The following is a 16145-nucleotide window of genomic DNA, read 5'->3' on the forward strand; positions in this document are numbered from 1 at the left end:
TCGAAGCTTATAAACTGAATCCATATACACATATCTATATCTATATTTATATATCTTATCATTAGCTGTTCTGATGTGCTCATTGCAAAAAATCTGAAATACAGTAAATGCCAAGTAAATGAAGACAAGTTTCTTTGCATTTTAAGTCTCAAACAGAAGTGGTCTGCTTCAGATGATATACCTGCTGCTGAAAGCGGTATGGCAATCCATGTGGGAAGATGTTTTTCAAGTCCTGTTGAGTGATCATATAATGTTGACCTTCATGATGCTCTCGATGGTCTGCCTGCAGAAGAAAAACACTCTTATTATAATAGAAAATATTACTCTGAGGTTACCAAGATAATCCACAGAGCACGGGAAAGACTGCGACAGTCATTACCATCCAGAACACAAAGTATTTTGACAAACATACACAACCAATCTGATATACTCCTGGCTCTACATAACACTCTTATTACCACTAATGAATTGCAAATTTGTGACGCTTTCTTTTATAACAAAAGGAAATAATGGACGTGCCACAACTGACAATCTCATAGACAAAAACACCAGGCAACTTCACAGTGAATCACAAACCAAGACAGGATTGTTTAGGTAAGCTCAGAACTTATCTTTACAATCCTGTCTTGGTTTGTGATTCACTGTGGAGTTGCCTGGTGTTTTTGTCTACCAGATTGTCCGTGGTGGCATGTCTGTTATTTCTTTTTGTTTTTGCCTAATTGAACAGAGTGCCTTCAATAGCATCACTGTTTTTTTTCTCTTACACTTTCTTTTAAGGTAGATTTTGTTTCCTACTGCAAAATGTATAGTCCGATATCTGTTAGATGCAAATTCTTTGGTGGGCTAACTGTAAAAAGACAACTGATGCAATTCCCACATGAATGACCTTAAGTTCTCATTAGAAAAATTTAACTTACAGAGTTGTTATACATTCGTATAACCTTTCAATTGTACCATAGCCAAATTAAGTCTGGTCCAGTGTTTGGAGATTTCCTGTCATTATTGATCAAATCCATAATAGTTCTCTCCATGGTCTTTGCAGATAAAACTGGTGAATCTTGTGGGTCTGTAGTTCCCTGGGTCAGTTAATGGGGCCCCTTGTCCAAAGGGACAACTGCTCCAAGTCCTCCATTCCTATGGGACAAAGCCCATCTGAAGGCTGTGGTTGAGGAGGGCTTTCAGTGGCCATAAATTCTGTTTTAATCTCTTTAAGAATCATGGAATTTTGTTGGGAACCATGGAGGCTGTGTTTTTGGCTTTAGTGAGCACAATAAGGACCTGTTCCCTTGTAATGACTGGTAGGGGGATGGTTGTGGGCATTTCTTTGGGTGTGGTAAAAGGTGATTGGGAAGGCTGATTTAAACTTGTCAGCCAAAAGATTTGCTATAGTTTCAGGCTGGGTGCAAGAGTGTTGCTGTTCATGATTAACTTGGCACACTACTAAGCATTACCCCCGAGGATACGAACATAATTTAAAAAATGTATGGTTATCTTTCACCTGGGAGGCTATCTTTGCATTGTAGTTTGCTCTGGCAGATTTTACCAGCTCTCAAATTTGTTGTTTAGACTGGTGAGTGTTTTTCTGCACTATTTTGTCTGTTCCTGCTTGGCTTTTGAGAGTATTTTTTTTCTTTGGTTGAACAGCCTATTTATGCTAGAGGTCCACCATGGTTGTTTATTTCTGCTAGTAATTATAGGTTTGACTGACAAACTGCCTCCTATCTGCAGCAATGAATGTGGTTGCATGTGCTTTTGTGTACAGTTCAGAGTAATCCTCAAGTGTCCTGCAGGTTTGCAAGTTTAATGAGCTGTCAGTAATTTTGCGGTAACTGAACTTGGCAAAGTTCTTAACAGGTCTGGAGTTTCATGGGGGTTCTAAGTTAGTTTTAATAGTGAAGATCATCATTTTGTTGTCGCATCTTACCAGGGAGGAGTTCATGCATGGGAGGGAGCAACATCCTCCCATGTTCAGGAGTACTAGGTCTAGGGTAAATGTACCTTTATTTGGGGAGCTAATTGAAGTCCAAAAACTGAGCAGGTGAATTATGGGTTACAGAACTCAGTTTATGGAAGAGTTACCCAGAATTACAGTGTTAGGCCAAATGTTAAGAAATTCCAGCAAGTTTAGGTAGGAGATGTGGTTTTCAAAACAAATGTTAGGAGACCTATAGCTAAAAAGGAGATGATAGGGGTGGGTCACACCTACAGTTAAGTTACGGTTACAAGCTCTAGAAACTTCCTTAATTCAAGCAACTTCTGATGCATTTGTAAATAAGTTTTGTATATATTCCTGTATGTGCATCTCTGCCACAAAGAATACTATTTGGCATTTTTGAATTATGCTCCATCCATCCTTAATGATAACGCCTTCCAAATTTACTTCCCACATAATTCAGTTTATAGATTCCTTTTGATACAGTTAACACATCCATTTCTGCATCCAGAAAACAGTGAATAGAAATCTCTGTTTTGCAGCCAAAATATATTGTCATAACTCGGACACCATATCTAACCTCTGCCACATTATGGGATAGGTCTGCACCACTGGGTGTAAACTCTCTGAAACACATCCATCAAGCTTCTTTTATCACCTAACAGCAGTTTGCCCTTGTTGTTTATTCAAGTAAAGGAAACTGAAATTTCCCACAAGGGGGGGGGGGGGCATCCCCCTAATTTGCAAAAGTTGGCTCATAATAGAAGGCCCACATCCTTGGTCAATCAGCATGTAATCTGATGGCACAAAATGGAAAACCATGCATGAAAAACATTTGTGCATGCCACTAACTTTATGGAATCAAGGCATGAAGTAAAGAAAAAATATATACATTTTTTCATCAGTTAGTGGGGCCATTTTCTTCATTACGTGCTGCACAACTGATGACAACATACATACTAGAACAGGGGTGTCCAACCTTTTTGCTTGCCGGGGCTGCATTGAGTGAACAGAAGTCGTCTTGGGGCCCCATATAAAATATATCATATAGTTATCAGTTTCGCTGTCGCGGGCTACCAAAGTTGACCTCCTAGCTGTACTACAGGTGCATTTGAACAATGAATAAATGTAATAAATGCCTAATATTTGCCCTAAAATTCAAATCCTCAGATTAAGAATTAGAATTGGATTACAATAACTGTTAACTAACATCTTAGTTTATTTCTCATGCCCTTAAACGCAATGCATCATCATTCCTTTTGGTAAAAGCGATGTTCCTAACTACTATGTCAATAGCAACACCTTACGTCCACTCTCAGTGGTGAGAGACCTGGGCACACAGGTTGACAGCAACCTTACCTTTGACCACCATGTCTCCATGGTGGTAAGCAGGGCATTCTACATTGCTCATCTAATAAAGTGCATTGCCTCCAGAAAAACAGAAGTTATTACCCCCTTTATACTCTTCCCTCAGGCCAATAATTGAGTATGACACCCCTTTTGGTATGTACCTTTCTAAGCACCTGCAACTGGAGAAGCCACAAAGGTTCCTCACAAGGAAAATTCAAGGTCTTCACCATCTGTCTTATGGGGACTGTCTGAAATCACAGTCACTTTATTCGGTTTCATACAGATTACTCAGAGGTGACCTCTGCCTTGCACATAAGACAATCTCTAACCCTGCGTTATTGGAAATGCTTAATATCCGAAAATCAAATGGTACACGGGGTTACTCACTCTAAAGAACTTAACCTGGTATGTGACATTAATAAAACCTGCTGGAAGGACAGATTTGTCTCCCACAGGTTACCAGACCTTTGGAAGACTTCCCCTTCATGTCAAACAGAGCACCTCATTGGCCCTCTTCAAATGCAATCTGGACGATTGGATGGGTGACCGTAAATTCACCCAGGGGTTCCATCTCTGTCTCTCTCGGACAGAGGCAATAGGTGCTGATCATGAAATAAGGGTTAGAACCTGGCTAGGCTTGTAAGGGCCCTACGGCCATTACCCTAGCATCTTCTTATGATCCAAACAGAATGTATTGCCTCTAATGGCCAAAGGTGAAGTATAGAGGTGAACAGAAGGTGGCAAAAGCAATATGATATATCCTTCTCATTTTATCATATCACTTACACTGCCTGTAAAAGGAGCTGCACTGTTAACAGTGTTTATATATCTCATAGTACTTGTAAAAGGTATTTCTAACATTTAGTACACATCATAGTGACAATGGTATTTGCATAAATTCCGCATAATGCATTTCTGCTTTCCCTGTATCGTACTTCTGACAGCACCTTCACTGATGTGTTTTTTTATAATAAAATGTACTGCACATCTTTAGCATATTGCATATTATAAAATGAATTCAGGATATATTCCTTGTAGCAGCCCCATGTCAGGCTGCACATCCATGCTATGTACACTACCCATGGACAGCATAATTGCAGCAATACTGCAATGTTTGGCTGTAATGTTTTACTATTCCTTTTTACTATAACATATCTACACCATGTGACCCTATTCATTACTGATGGTGATGAGGCATTGTTACTTTTTTCCACTGTGCATAACCTGGCTTTAAAAACAAAAACAGGTACTACACATCCAATAATACCACATTTGTACACAGATCACCTTAACTGTATTACTAATGGCACTTACTGTGCTAATATAAATGTAATAGTACCTGTGGGAAAGGAGGTAATGTACTGGCAATTGCACGGAAACCACCTTTTTGCAATACTGACACACCTGTTATAGTTGTCATAATACTAGTTTGGGGAGTCACTAACACAAACGACATTCATTATAAGACAGTTTTAAGGTGCTATTTGGATGCTTCTCAATTTCCTTGAAGGTGTTCTTTTGGAAAGTGTGTATGAAGTATGCTGCAGCAGTGGCTACAGAGTGATGAGTTTTTTGTGTTATACTGTTGTAAATACAGAGCAGACATTCAATACACTTGAAGAATTATTCAACTTTTGAATAGGCCTCTTACTATGCATATTAACTTCATGCACTTCTCTTCATGGCTGTGTCATTGAGGAAAAGGCACAGGTCAAAGTTCATGTCAACACTGTGAAGTTTTAAAAGGATCACCTAACTCAAGAAGACAACTTTAGTGTATTCTTCCTATCATAACCTTTATTATTCTTTGCTTTAATGCAATATCTCTTTTTTTCTACCAATATTTGGGTTCACTATGGTTTAATATGCATGCATATTCTAACTTTCTAAAGAAGTGCCCTGTATAGTACAATATCATAAGCCCCATGATGTTACACTACAGCAGATCTAAACTACATTAGACACACATGTGCTTTCCCAGTTCCATTCTAGAGAAAAAAGAAATGTATATTAGCATACCTCTCAACTTCTTAGAGAAAGAGCACTGGACAAAGCCATTAATAAAAGTGGGACAAAGGACCAAAAATAGGGACAAATTTTAAATATTGCTCTTACAAACTTAGAAAGTCGATAGAATAACAGGTTTTGCATTAGCATGACATTTTTGAAGGATATGGAGTCTGAAACTCAAATGCCTGTCATTTTCTATCTTTAGTCTTTAATGATTTCCCACCAATTTGCCAGAAAACCACAATTTTATGAGATATGGGCAAAAAATACGAGGCAAAACATCTGGACATTCTGAGAAAATCTGTACAGTTAAGAGGTATCTGCTCCCAAGGAACATCTCTGGATCTGAGTGAGCTTATGAACAATACAAGTATAGGTCACTTAAAAATAAGTTATCGGGATCTTAAAGGTTATGGGCTATTGCCAACACAGACTTCAGAACTACAAAAAAAAACTCCTTGGAAAAAGAACTATAACTACAAAGGAAGTTCTGGGAATGAAATGTTAGTTTCTAATACAGACATCATTTGTATTTTCTCTCTTATCTCATCTATAGCCACCCACTGATTGAAACACTATGAATTATCACAGGGCTAGTACTAAAAAAAAAAAAGTCAATTCATATACCTTCATTTGGTGACAGACCATCAAGGAGAAGTAAGAGGCACGGAAAACTTCAAGCCACATCCAGAAATCTCATAGTACGAACTTGGGATTCTACACACTCTTCTGGGACCCAACTTCTGTTAAAAATTTTAACAAACCGTATACTGTGAAAGTGCTCTTCTGAAAGAAGATTGCTTTCAAATGAAACCTCAGAACACTGTTTTCTCTGAGGTGCCAAGTCTCCTACATCTCATACCAAGAAAGAAGAGAACTGTGCCCCTTAAAGTTTAACAAGTTCAAGATGGCATCTCAGGGAAGTGAACAATTCCTTTAGTACAGTGAAGATATGCTGAAGCAAGAAACTAATCAGTCTCTGGGAAAACTGTAAAACAACTACCTATAATGCAATGCTGGTGAAACTTGCTATTTAGGAAACTTTTTCCAACAAAAAGCAAAAGCGGTTTTCAAACAAGACGACTGCTTTCTCTGAACGGAGTTCATCAAACCAAGATCTGAATAATCTCTTCTCAAGAAAAATGTCTGATTACACTATACACTTTAACATTCATCAAGCATATACTCAAAAGCTAATTTAAACTTACTAAACTGAACATCTGCAATAATGCTTATTAGCAGCAAATGTTACTATCTATCTGTTAATGCAATACTAGGTTTTACTGCATATATATTCTACTTTGGAGTTATTGTTGCATTAGTTAAGGTCAACTTTAAGTAAAGGATCATTAATGGCACTTAACATAATTACAAACAGATATGTATATTTTTCTGCACAGAGTAAAACTCATAGATATTACAATAGTTGCCCTCAAAAAAGTTATAAGCCACAGATGCACTTAAAATAACAGGATAATTATGTATAGTATTATAAAATATTTGAAGATTGAATATATAAAAGTTAATTCTGACTTATTTGTTAATATACTATTTTGGAACACTGAATAAGTAAAAGCAAACTAATTTACAATGATTAGTTAATATACATTAAAAATATAGCCATGGTGGTACAGCGGTAGCAGTTGCCTCACAGCAAGAGGTTCTTCTGTTCGATTCTCGGCTGGAGTGTCTTGTGTGTGGAGTCTGCATGTCCTCCCCGCGGTAAAGTAGCCTCCGAAAGACATGCGTGAATGGGTGTGCCTTCGCTGAAGGTTGGGCTGGAAACTCGGCACCATAAAAATCTACTGCCAATCATTAGCGGATCTGAGTTCGGCTGTGGAGACCCCTAACTGGGAAAAGCCGAAAAGACAAAGAAGTTAATATGCATTAAAAAGGCATTATACTCGTCTGTAATAAGTTAGAACATAACAGTCTTAATGAGCACTATAGAATGTTGTTTTTACACACACACAACACACACGCTAATTTATATATAGTTTTACACTGCATAAAGCAGTATAGCAACTGATTTTAAGTGATCCATACACTATTATACAACCGAATTTCCAATACTTGTCCTACAATGTAAAATTTGAACTTTTTATTCCTTAAAAACACAGATTAACTGCAGTCCCTGATGTCTGAAAATATTATTTGGAATGCCTTCTGGGTCATAGCTTACCTGTTAATACAGTTAGGAGATGCTGTAGAACATGTTTTAAATGACAAATCCCTCTTCTTCAGCGCGACTGACGAATCCTTCTTCAGCTCTTCTTCTTCGGCACGAATACACAGATTCCTATACTGGTGTGAAAAAAACTAATAGAAGGATGCTTTTGGCACATGCGCACATCAATTAAAGGTCACAGGAACGGGAAAAATGGGAAAAAGTTGAATTTGGACTTGAGGGCCGCGGGCCGCATGGAAGAGCTTTCAGGGTGGCATGCAGCCCGCAGGTTGGACACATCTGCACTAGAATGTGCAAGAGGTGAAGGTCAGCATGCTTTTCAGAAAAGAAGCTAGTAACCCCAGGAAAACCCTCTCCCCATCACCATGAATGAAATGAACCCAGTAGCAAATCGGTCCAATTCCAAAAAATACAGAAAAAAAAAAACACAGAACCAAGACACAGTACATACACAAACAAGGAAAGTCTCATGTTTATTCACTATGCAGAGAGGCAATGAAAATATGTGACTGCACAATGGGTAAAAATAATCATTTTAGAGATAATGTACCTTCCTTACCTGCTAACACGCTGGCAGACACAAAGAGCAGACCTCTGTGAGGTCCTTGATCAGTCTGTCAAACATTACTGTGTGCATGTAAACATGTAAAAGTAAGTTGGAAGTGTACATTTAAAAAAAAAAAAAAAAACCTGTACAACAGTTGGGAACAATAGCTTTTCATCATAACGGTTTCACTATTCACATTATCTTGAAACAATAAATAGCCTAGAAGTATAAACAAAAAGCGTGTTGGATTATATTAAGAAATGCAGAGTGCAAATAGCAATGTTGTAGGAGACACATATAGAAAGAAATGGACATGTGAATTTGACAAAGAAAGCATTTCAAGATGGATATTCTGCAGAATACAAGGGAAAAAGGAAAAAGGGGTAATTGCTAGATGAACTCTAATAGTGATAGAAGAGGAAGGAAAGACAATAATGGTAGATTTTGGCATTAAGGGGCTAATGGCAAGGAAGGAGGACTACATGTGCATGTATGTATACTCCACCAAAAACCGCTATGATACAGCTTAAAAAAAACTGGGAGAAATAATCAGCTGTCAGCATGGAATATTACTTACAGGGGAGGACTGGAACTTAGTGATGATGTATTAGGGGGACCTAGGAGGGAAAATATAACACAAGAGGTGGACTTCTGAAGAAAGTTATGAAAATATTTGTTAAGGAAGGAGTGAATTCAGTAGTATGAACTTGGACAAAATTAACATATTATTCCCAGAGGTACAACAACTGGGCTAGACTGGATAGAAATTCTATTTTATAGGAAAATGTGCATTTCATTGCAATTTGACACTTCCAATAACAGTTTCAGATCATACACCAATACAAAATAAGGTAAAAATGAAGGATAATGAAATAAAAATGAGATGCTGGAGCTTTTCCTCCTACCCGTTAAAAATGACAGGAATTTAAGGAATGGGTAGTGGAAATTATTTGAGTTATTAGGGAGGACAGAAACTTCTTCATAAGGGATAGCTAGTAAATGAGACACAACAGAGTTTAAAAATAGGGTAGAAATATAAGAGAAAGACATGATTAAGAAGTAATAAGAATTTAATTTAGAGAGGCTGACAAAATTTAAAGTACTGCAAGGCAAGGGGAATCTCAGAACAAGAGGAGAAGCAAATCCAGGGTGCTGGAGAAAAAATAAGGGAGTATTTTGATAAACATGAGTTTAGAAAGCTTGCTGTTAAGCAACTGTTTTTTGGTAAGAATTGTGATTTAGGCAACAGAAAGTGGAAAGGGTTGTCACCAAACTTGGACAGCCTACGAAATAGAGGTATTCAACAAATATGGGAAATTTTATGAAAATATGTATAAAGCAGAGGAACAAGGAAAGAGAAATGTACAGTTGTGTACACTTACCATAAATGTAAATGTTAAAGTGTATTCACTGTTGCAGTCATCACATTTGGGTTATCCCTGCCAGGGTAGCCTTCAGTCTGCCCGAATACCAGAGGCTTAGTATTTCTGTGTTGGTTGCTGTAGCACCAGGGCTGACGTCAGGTCAATGTTATAAATTAAGGGAGCTGGACGCCATTACATCAGTTTTTCTTGCCCTGTCAGGAGCCCCCAAGAGGGGGGGGGGGCTAGGTTATGGTGGAAGAACACCACCAGTAGAAAGTAAATACCAAAACATACTTGTAAAGATAGAGAGAGAGAAAGAGACAAGGAGGATGGAGAGAGGGAAACCAGGACTGCAACAGTGAATATACTCGAACATCTGCATTTATGTTAAGTGTACACAACTGTACTATGTTCTTTGTGTTTCATTGTTGCAGTCATCACATTTGAGTTGATTCACAAAGCTGAAGAAAAGGGTGGATGTAGTCAAGAACACTGGGGGCTGGCTAGGATGTCCTGCAAGACTGCTGTGGCAAAGCCTGCCCTGGATTTGGAGAAGATAAGCAGGTGGTAATGCTTGGTGAGGGTATGAACAGATGTTCATGTTGCAGCCTCCAGGATGTCCCTGGTGGGGACCCCTCTGAGGAAAGCTGCAGAGGTGGAGGTTGCTTTGGTAGAATGCGTCCCGACTCCCTTGGGGGGAGGTTTCCCATGCTGCTTGTAGCAGAAATGGATGTAGTGTGCTATCCATTTGGAAATGGTTTGTTTGGATATGACCTTGCCCTCTGCTCCTGTAGTAAAGCTGACTAACAATTGATCAGTCTTCCTAAATGATTTAGTCCTGTCTAGGTAGAATCTGAACTGTCTGTGCACATCTATAGAGTGCAGAATCCTTTCCCTCTTGTTTTGTGGGTTAGGGAAAAAGGTGGGCAAATGAATGGATTGGTCGAGAGCCACACTGAACCCCACTTTTGGCATGAAGGATGGGTTAGTCCTGAGGGAGACCCTGTCAGTGTGGAAAATGATGAAGGGCTCAACAGCCATTAGTGCTTGTAACTCGGATACTCTTCTAGCTGAAGTGATGGCCAGAAGCAAGGCCGTCTTCCAAGAGAGGAACTTTAAAGTACAGTTGTGTACACTTAACATAGTATGCTTTCCAACTTGTTCAGCTGCATGCAATAATTCCTGCAATGCCTTATTTTCTGCACATTCGGAAATAAACATTTTCTGTTTCAGCAATCCCATAACGTGTTGTTGGTACTTAAGCATATGAAATTGACAGTTTAAGGCCCTAATTGTCAAGGTTGCAGATGTATAAACCTTTTCCCCCCATCTGTCCAGCGCCCTTGAATCTCTGTCGGAGGGGGTAGAGTTTTTGCTGTTGAGGCCTTAACTCCCTTTGGACCCTGTGAAATAGTTTCAGGATCAGCAGCAGGGTTTCTAAATAAAATTTTATGAGAGTCAGGGACCCGGTAATACCGGTCAGGCTTACTGGGAGCTGGAGGTAAAGAGTCAGGGGTCAGGCTTGACTCTGAAAAATCATCATCCACAATGTCTAACAGGGGGAATGGCTAAAGGCTTGTGCTGAGGGAGAAGGAGGAAGTCCCCGAGCCTCTTTTTTGATTCTGAGAAGTCTGGACTCTCCCAGTGAAAATGCTCCCTCAATGTATACAAGGTTTCTCCAAATGAATAATCCTCAGGAGGAGATGCAGATGGAAAAGACTCCTCAGCATCAGAATCCTCATAGGAAGGTAAAGATAATTCCTGATCAGAAGAGGAATCAGAAGAAATAGAAACCTGATCTGAAGATTCATAGTCAGTGTCTTGCCTAGGCCTCTTATCAGGAGGAGGATGGGTACCCCTGATCAAGGTAATAAGGTCTTCCGCCATTTTGATCATCTGTTTTTTAGGCATAGAGGCCTGTGCACGTGGCTCAGGAGTCTTTTTTAGTTTTAGAAAGTGTCTTTACCTTTGGTTTTGCAGCTTTCGTCAGTTTGATATAAAAATGTTGAGGTCTGAATACACCCTCAGAAGCCGGTGCTTGCTCAGCGGCTCCAGACCCATCCGAGGGAGATACATCCATCGGTCCCATACCTTGAGTATCTTGCGGCATGTCAGATGCCACATGGGTGTCGGTACAGGCCAGCGACTCAAAGGTAGCGGGTATCAGGGGCTGCAAAAGCACCTCACTGAGTACCAGCGACTGGCTTAGAAGTTTCATCGGTTTTGGATCTCGACTGCCCTTCTCTTTGCGTTTTTTATGTACTCAGGTAGTCGGATTGCTATCCGACAACATCTCTGGGTAGTTAAATCTGTTTCCAAAATACTTAGATGCAAAAATATCGACGTTTAACAGTGCGTTGGTTAAATCTAGCACAAAACCGACAGCCAGGCATGTTGTGATCAGGGCCTAGGCAAGGAATACAATATAAATGGAAATCCTTATGAGGTATTTGCTTCCTACAAGTAATACAATTATTAACTTTTTCTGGCATTGGTAAAAAGCAAGAAAAACGTTTCCCCAATGGGGTACTTAGCTTTATTGAAGACTTCGGTTCTGAAACTCAAACGCAAATATTTCAGTATTCGGTCAACCGGCACTTGCGAAATGCTTCTGCTTCAGGCACCGCGCGGCAAGAAACACTTAAGAAAATGGCGTCGGCTGCATGTTTTATACCCCCTGACGTCATGGAAGAGAAAACAGCAACTGACGCAGGACCCAAGACTTTCAAATTCAGGCCGACTGAGGGCAACCTGCCAGCAGATTACCCAAATGTAATGACTGCAACAGTGAAACACTAAGAACATCTCTGCTGACGCTGCTGGTTCAAAGGGGGGCAGGGTGAGTTTTTCCAAAACAAAGTTAAGGTCCCAAGCTGGGGTAGGTGCTTTTCTGGGTGGCCTCAAGTTGTTAGCCCCTTTTAGGAACGGTTTGATAAAAGGGTGCGAGAAAAGAGGTGGCTCTGTGCTGAAATGAGCAGAGATGGCAGAGGCATGAATTTTAATGAAAGAGAAGGATAGACCCCTGTGTAGTAGGTCAGCCAGGTAATCCAGGATGACAGATAAGGAGGGCTGTACAGTTCTGGCTCCCTTAGCCTGGATCCAGGTGCAAAACCTTTTCCACTTGTCAGCATAAGACTTTCTAGTGCTAGGGCATCTGGCGTCAAGTATAACATCTAGAACTTGTTTGCTTAGATTGGCAGCTTGTGGAGTGGTCAGGGAATAAGCCAGGCTGCCAGACTGAGGGTCTGCAATTGGGGATGCATGAATTCTCCATTCCTCTGGGTCAGGAGTGTTGGGATCTGAGGGAGATGCCATGGTGGCAGTGTTGACGGGCTTCGCAGCAGAGAGTACCAGTGCTGGCATGGCCATTCTGGGCCAATCAGGACTGTCCTCGGTTTTCCTCCATTATTCTGAGCAGTACCCTTGTAATGAGCGGTAGAGGGGGGAATGCATAGGCCGAAAGGTTGACCCACTGGAAGGATAGAACATCCACTTTCCAGGCCTTGCTGTGAGGTTCCCTGGTGTAGAATTTGCTGAGCTGATGGTTGGAGTGGGAAGCAAAGAGGTCGACTTTCGGGGTGCCCTATTTCTGGGTTACAAGGGGGAAGGTTCTTTGGTCTAGCTGCCACTCATGTGGGTCCAGAAGATTTCTGCTCAAGTTGTCTGCCAGAGAGTTTAGAGAGCCTGGCAGGAATTGTGCTAGCAGGTGTAGTTACATGGCAGAGGCCGTGCACCAAAGGGTCATGGCGAGCATGCACACAGGGTATGAGTGAGTCCCCCCCTGCTTGTTGATATACCACATTACAGTGGTGTTGTCCGTTTTGATCAGTAGAGGCCCCGGGGAGAGTAGGGGTCTGAAGGCCGTCAAAGCTTGCATCGTTGATAGTATACCCCAGGGGGTAAGTAGGTCCTTTACAGAGGTCAAGTGCTTTAGCAGCTTTTCCTGACGGTCTGCCTGAATCAGGCAGTCAACTAAGTATGGGTAAATTTGAATATATCTTTGTCTGCAAAAAGCAATGGTGGGAGACAGGCATTTGTGAAAACTCTGGGAGCAGTAGATAAGCCAAAGCGAAGTGCATTGATCCTGCCCTAAAACGGAGATATTTCCTGCAAGATTTCCTGATTGAAATGTGTAGGAAGGCCTATTTTAGGTCTAGGGTGGCTAACCAAGCATCCTTGGAGAGCATAGGTAGAAGTTGCTGGAGGGTGAGTATTTTGAATTTTGGTATCACCAGGAAAGTTTTTAGAATGGATAAATCGAGAAAGGGGCACCAGGTGCCCTCTTTTCTGGGTACCAGGAAGAGTCTGGAGTACAAACCTTGGCCTACCTGTTCTGCAGGAACATGCTCTATTGCCCTCAGAGAGCAGGGAGAGGACTTGCTTTTTGGCCTCTGCCCACTGGTTTGGGGGAAGATCTGGGAACCCTTTGGGGGTTGGTAGAGTGTGGAAATAAAAGTTATTATTTCCCTGGGACACTAAGTTGAGGACCCAGCGGTCATTTGGTAATGGTGGCCCAGGTGCTTGCGTGGAAGGAGAGTTTTCCTCCTAGAGGCAAGAGCAGAGGGAGGGGTGGAAGCGTAAAGTCATTGTGAGTTCTTACCATGAGGGAGTGGCTTAGCACTCCATGGTTTTGAAGAGGAGGAACTCCATTGCTTAGATCTCTGCATTCCCTGGGGCTGGTGTCTGGGGGACATGCTTCCCCAGGGATTGGGCTGAGCTGACCTGGAGGCAGGAGCGGCCTTAGGTCAATTGGTGCCCTAGGTAAAAGGGATCCATGGCATCCCCACCACACTACCCAGTGTCCCCATCCTGGTCTACCTACCCCAAATAAATACTGGAAAAGTGACCCTGCTAGACCAGCACCCTAGGCAGCCACCTAGTTATGCCTAAGCCTGACTATGCCTGGAGGGGGCAGGAAAGGACCAGTACTTGGAGGGGCAATGTCTACTGAACCTCGGTGGCTGGACCTGCAAGAAGTCTTTAACTGTCTGCATAGTTTTAGCTTTTTCTTCCATATTTTTTTAAGACCCCCTCTGCCTTGGTGCCAAATAGGTTGTCTTTGTGCAGTGGTGCGACATGGTCTGGCAAGGGCTATTCCTTTAGCCAAGCATGCCTTCCAAGGACACAGCCAGTGACTGCTGTCCTGCAAGATGCCTCTAGGGAGTCTAAACCACACTGTAAGGTGTGCTTAGTTACATGACTTGCAAAATGCATTAACTCTTGTAACTCTATTTTCTGCACAAGCAGGAAAGGAAGATATTTTTTGTGTGAGGAGTTCCATGATATGTAACTGATATTTCAGCATATGGAACTGACAAGTGAGTGCTCTAATAGCAAGAGTAGCAGAGGTGTATACTTTTTTACCCCATCTGTCTAATGCTCCGGAATCCCTATCTGAGGGTGTGAGATTCTTAGCAGAAGTTGCTTTAATTCCTTTAGGTCCTTGAGAGATAACCTCGGGGTAAGCAGTAGAATTTTTGAATAGAAATTTGAGAGAGTCAGGGACTCTAGAGTATCTATCTGGTTTCCTGGGAGCAGGAGTCAAACTGGATTCCATAAAAACCATCATTCACAACATCCAGGACAGGAGGAATGGCCAGGGGTCTGTGCTGTGGAAGATCTAGGAATTCCCGGAGTCTCTTTTTTTTGAATGAGGGTAGTCCTGACATTCCCATTGGAAATGTTCCCCTTAAGGTAAGTAGGGTTTCCCCAAAGGAGAAGTCCTCAGGTGGGAGGCTGAGAGGATGGATTCCTCTGCATCAGAATCTTCATAAGCTGAGAGGGATTGCATATCTTCATAATCAGATGCATCAGAGACAACGGACTCCTGTTCAGATAAAACTACTCGGGACAAATCTCTTTTTTTTTGGAAGGGGTAGCCTGGCTTCCCCTGATAAACGTTATAAGGTCTTCTGCCATTTTAAGCATCTGAGACTGAGGCAAGGAAGCAGGTGCTTGAGATTGGGTCAGTAGTTTTCAAAAGAACGGTAGACACAAAAGTAGTAGTCGGTCTGTGTCGAGAATCGGTAGTGCGAAGTAGTTCCTCAGAAGCCGGTGTCTGCTCAGAGGCTCCAGACCCATCCAAGGTAGAGACATCCGCAGGATCCTTAGCTGATGAAGACTCTCATGGCATACCAGACTCCGAAAGGGTCTCAGTAGCGGCCTGCGAAACCACAGAAGCGGGCATCAGGAGCTGTGAAAGCGCCTCGCTGAGGACTGGAGAACTGAAGACTAGCTTAATGGAAGCATCACCAGCAGTTTTGGACCTGTGCGGTCTGTCTCTGTCTTTATCTTTACGTTTTTTCAGAAGATCTGCTGTCAGATGGCTTACTGAAGCCATATCGGAATTAGAGGACTGACAGCAAAGATATCTAGCTATAATAAGGGCCCAACGACATATAGTTCTGGCGTTGAGCAGAGCACAAAAGTGGTAGCGGGGGGATGTCTGGGCTTAACCAAGTGATGCAGTAGGAATGAAAATCTTGGTGTGGTATTTGCATTCCACAGGCGAGACAATTGTTAACTTTTTCTGGAATCAGTTAGAGCAAGAAAAAACGATCCCCAACAGGGTACTTAGCTTTAGAAGACTTCAACTTAAATTTCGGAAATGAAAAACTCTGGTAGTGGCCAACCGGCACTTGTGCGAACTGCTTCTGCTTCGGGCTCCTCGGCAAAAAAGACTGATGAAATGGCGTTGGCTGCCTTAATTTATAACACTGATGACCTGACATCAGTCCTGGAGTGACGGCAACC

The 16145-nt window shown here is 41.6% G+C and overlaps 1 protein-coding gene across 3 annotated transcripts in view; it reads right to left on the reverse strand.

Annotated features, from left to right (window-relative positions):
- Positions 1 to 16145, reverse strand: part of DAP3 (death associated protein 3) — a 1113059-nt gene that overhangs the window by 870886 nt on the left and 226028 nt on the right. For all 3 annotated transcript variants that reach the window (XM_044080167.1, XM_044080166.1, XM_044080165.1), the window contains exon 4: positions 182 to 283. In XM_044080167.1, coding sequence (XP_043936102.1) covers positions 182 to 283 — 102 coding nt within the window. The remainder of the gene's footprint in view (positions 1 to 181; positions 284 to 16145) is intronic.

Source organism: Protopterus annectens, chromosome 8.part0 (assembly GCF_019279795.1).
Source record: "Protopterus annectens isolate FY-2018-M chromosome 8.part0, PAN1.0, whole genome shotgun sequence".
In the NCBI taxonomy this organism is placed as follows: domain Eukaryota; kingdom Metazoa; phylum Chordata; order Ceratodontiformes; family Protopteridae; genus Protopterus; species Protopterus annectens.